Below are 1,639 nucleotides of genomic sequence, written 5' to 3' on the forward strand. Positions count from 1 at the left end.
TTCTTCTGTGAGTTTTAAACATAGACTTTATGAAATAGGTTTTAAAAGGCTGCAATGCTCTCTCTTCTCTTCATGTTTACAGGCTTGTGCTGATGCACAATGTGCTATTAGCACATTGGCACTTTGAGATTTCATTTGAAATGTAAAGGGCATTATAAATAAAATTTATTATTATTATTATTATTATTATTGGTGCAAAAAGAATCTATGTTTGGCACTGCCAATTTGTTTTGTTTTGTCGTGGTTCTGTGTGCAATAAATATTACACTTTTGTGTGAAAGTAAATTGTGGCAGAGAATTGTGATATCAGTTCTAAGCTAAAAAAATGTGATTTGTATTTTTCCCCGATTTGTACAGGCCTAAACCAAAGTAACGGACAAACTAAAATTTTGACCTGATGATGGTGCTAGAAGAAAGGTCAGGGGATTAAAGTTATCACAATTCACCATTTGGGGCCATGAATGTCTGCACCCAATTTTATGGCAATCCATCCAATTGTTTTTGAGTTATTTCAGTCCAGACCAGAGTAGTGGACTTGGCAACCAACATTGCCATCCCTTGAGCCATTGTGGCTAAACAATTAGTGTGCACACAGCCCCATGCTAATTTAATCCAGTTGTTGTGAAATTTCTACAAACTCTAATGTGCACATTTATAAATGTGTGATCCAGGAGTCCAAAGGCCCTAAAGCTGTAATCGCCATCAAAGACCTAAACGCCACCTTTCAACCAGAGAAGATTGGTCATCCTCATGGGCTGCAGATCAGTTACCCAGCAGGCGATCACACCAGGAACCTCTATGTTTATCACGAGAAGTCGGAGGTGGGACTGCATGACTATCTAAAGTATAAATAACAGTAACCAACAAGTCTTACTCACTGCACTACATTTCTTGTCCTGTCGATTCACCACCTGTCTATACTTTGTATGTCGCATTGCACTTTTCTGCTTTTTCTGCATTTTTGGTTGGACGCAAACTGCGTTTTGTTGTCTCTGTAACATATATATATACGTGTATACATATATATATATGTGTGTATATATATAATGGTCATGCTGTAGGGCTGTGGAGAAGCTCAAAGTCTCTTCTTCTACTCTAGGAAATAGTGACATGGTACAACGCCATTCGTGCTGCTCGCTATGCGTACCTGAGGACAGCGTACCCGACTGGAAGCAATGAAGAAGTAGGCATCAAGCCTTCTCAAAACCGAATAAACTGACAAAATGTTTCCTAGATGTTGATGAATTTGAAATGCACTCTAAATACTTAAAGACACATTTCAGTTTATTCCCAGCAAATGTAGTGAACTTTAACTTTCAGCAGTCAAACGCAATTTGGCTTTCATGTTTTAAACGTGTTCCTTTGCGCCTCTTTGTCAGCTAATACCAAAGATAACAAGAAACTACATCAAAGAGGGATACATGGAAAAGACAGGGCCATCGGTAAGTCATTAACATATACAGGTACAGATACATGTTCTTATATGACTTATTTGGACGTATTTGTCAGTACTCAACTGCTGCTTTGACTTTCGTATGCATCGAGAAAAGCGTTTGTGACAGTAGTAGCCCAATTGAAAGTGTTTCTGTTCCTCTTAAATACTCAAATGTGCACACACACACACACACACACACACACA

At 38.4% G+C, this 1,639-nt stretch overlaps 1 protein-coding gene across 2 annotated transcripts in view; it reads left to right on the plus strand.

Moving 5' to 3' along the window:
* Positions 1-1,639, plus strand: part of adap2 (ArfGAP with dual PH domains 2) — a 5,802-nt gene that overhangs the window by 2,476 nt on the left and 1,687 nt on the right. The window contains exons 6-8 of one of the 2 annotated variants that reach the window (XM_032538444.1): positions 672-821; positions 1,100-1,183; positions 1,380-1,442. In XM_032538444.1, coding sequence (XP_032394335.1) covers positions 672-821; positions 1,100-1,183; positions 1,380-1,442 — 297 coding nt within the window. The remainder of the gene's footprint in view (positions 1-671; positions 822-1,099; positions 1,184-1,379; positions 1,443-1,639) is intronic. The other variant, XM_032538445.1, reaches the window with a different exon arrangement.

The sequence above is a fragment of the Etheostoma spectabile genome, chromosome 15 (assembly GCF_008692095.1).
Source record: "Etheostoma spectabile isolate EspeVRDwgs_2016 chromosome 15, UIUC_Espe_1.0, whole genome shotgun sequence".
NCBI lineage: Eukaryota > Metazoa > Chordata > Actinopteri > Perciformes > Percidae > Etheostoma > Etheostoma spectabile.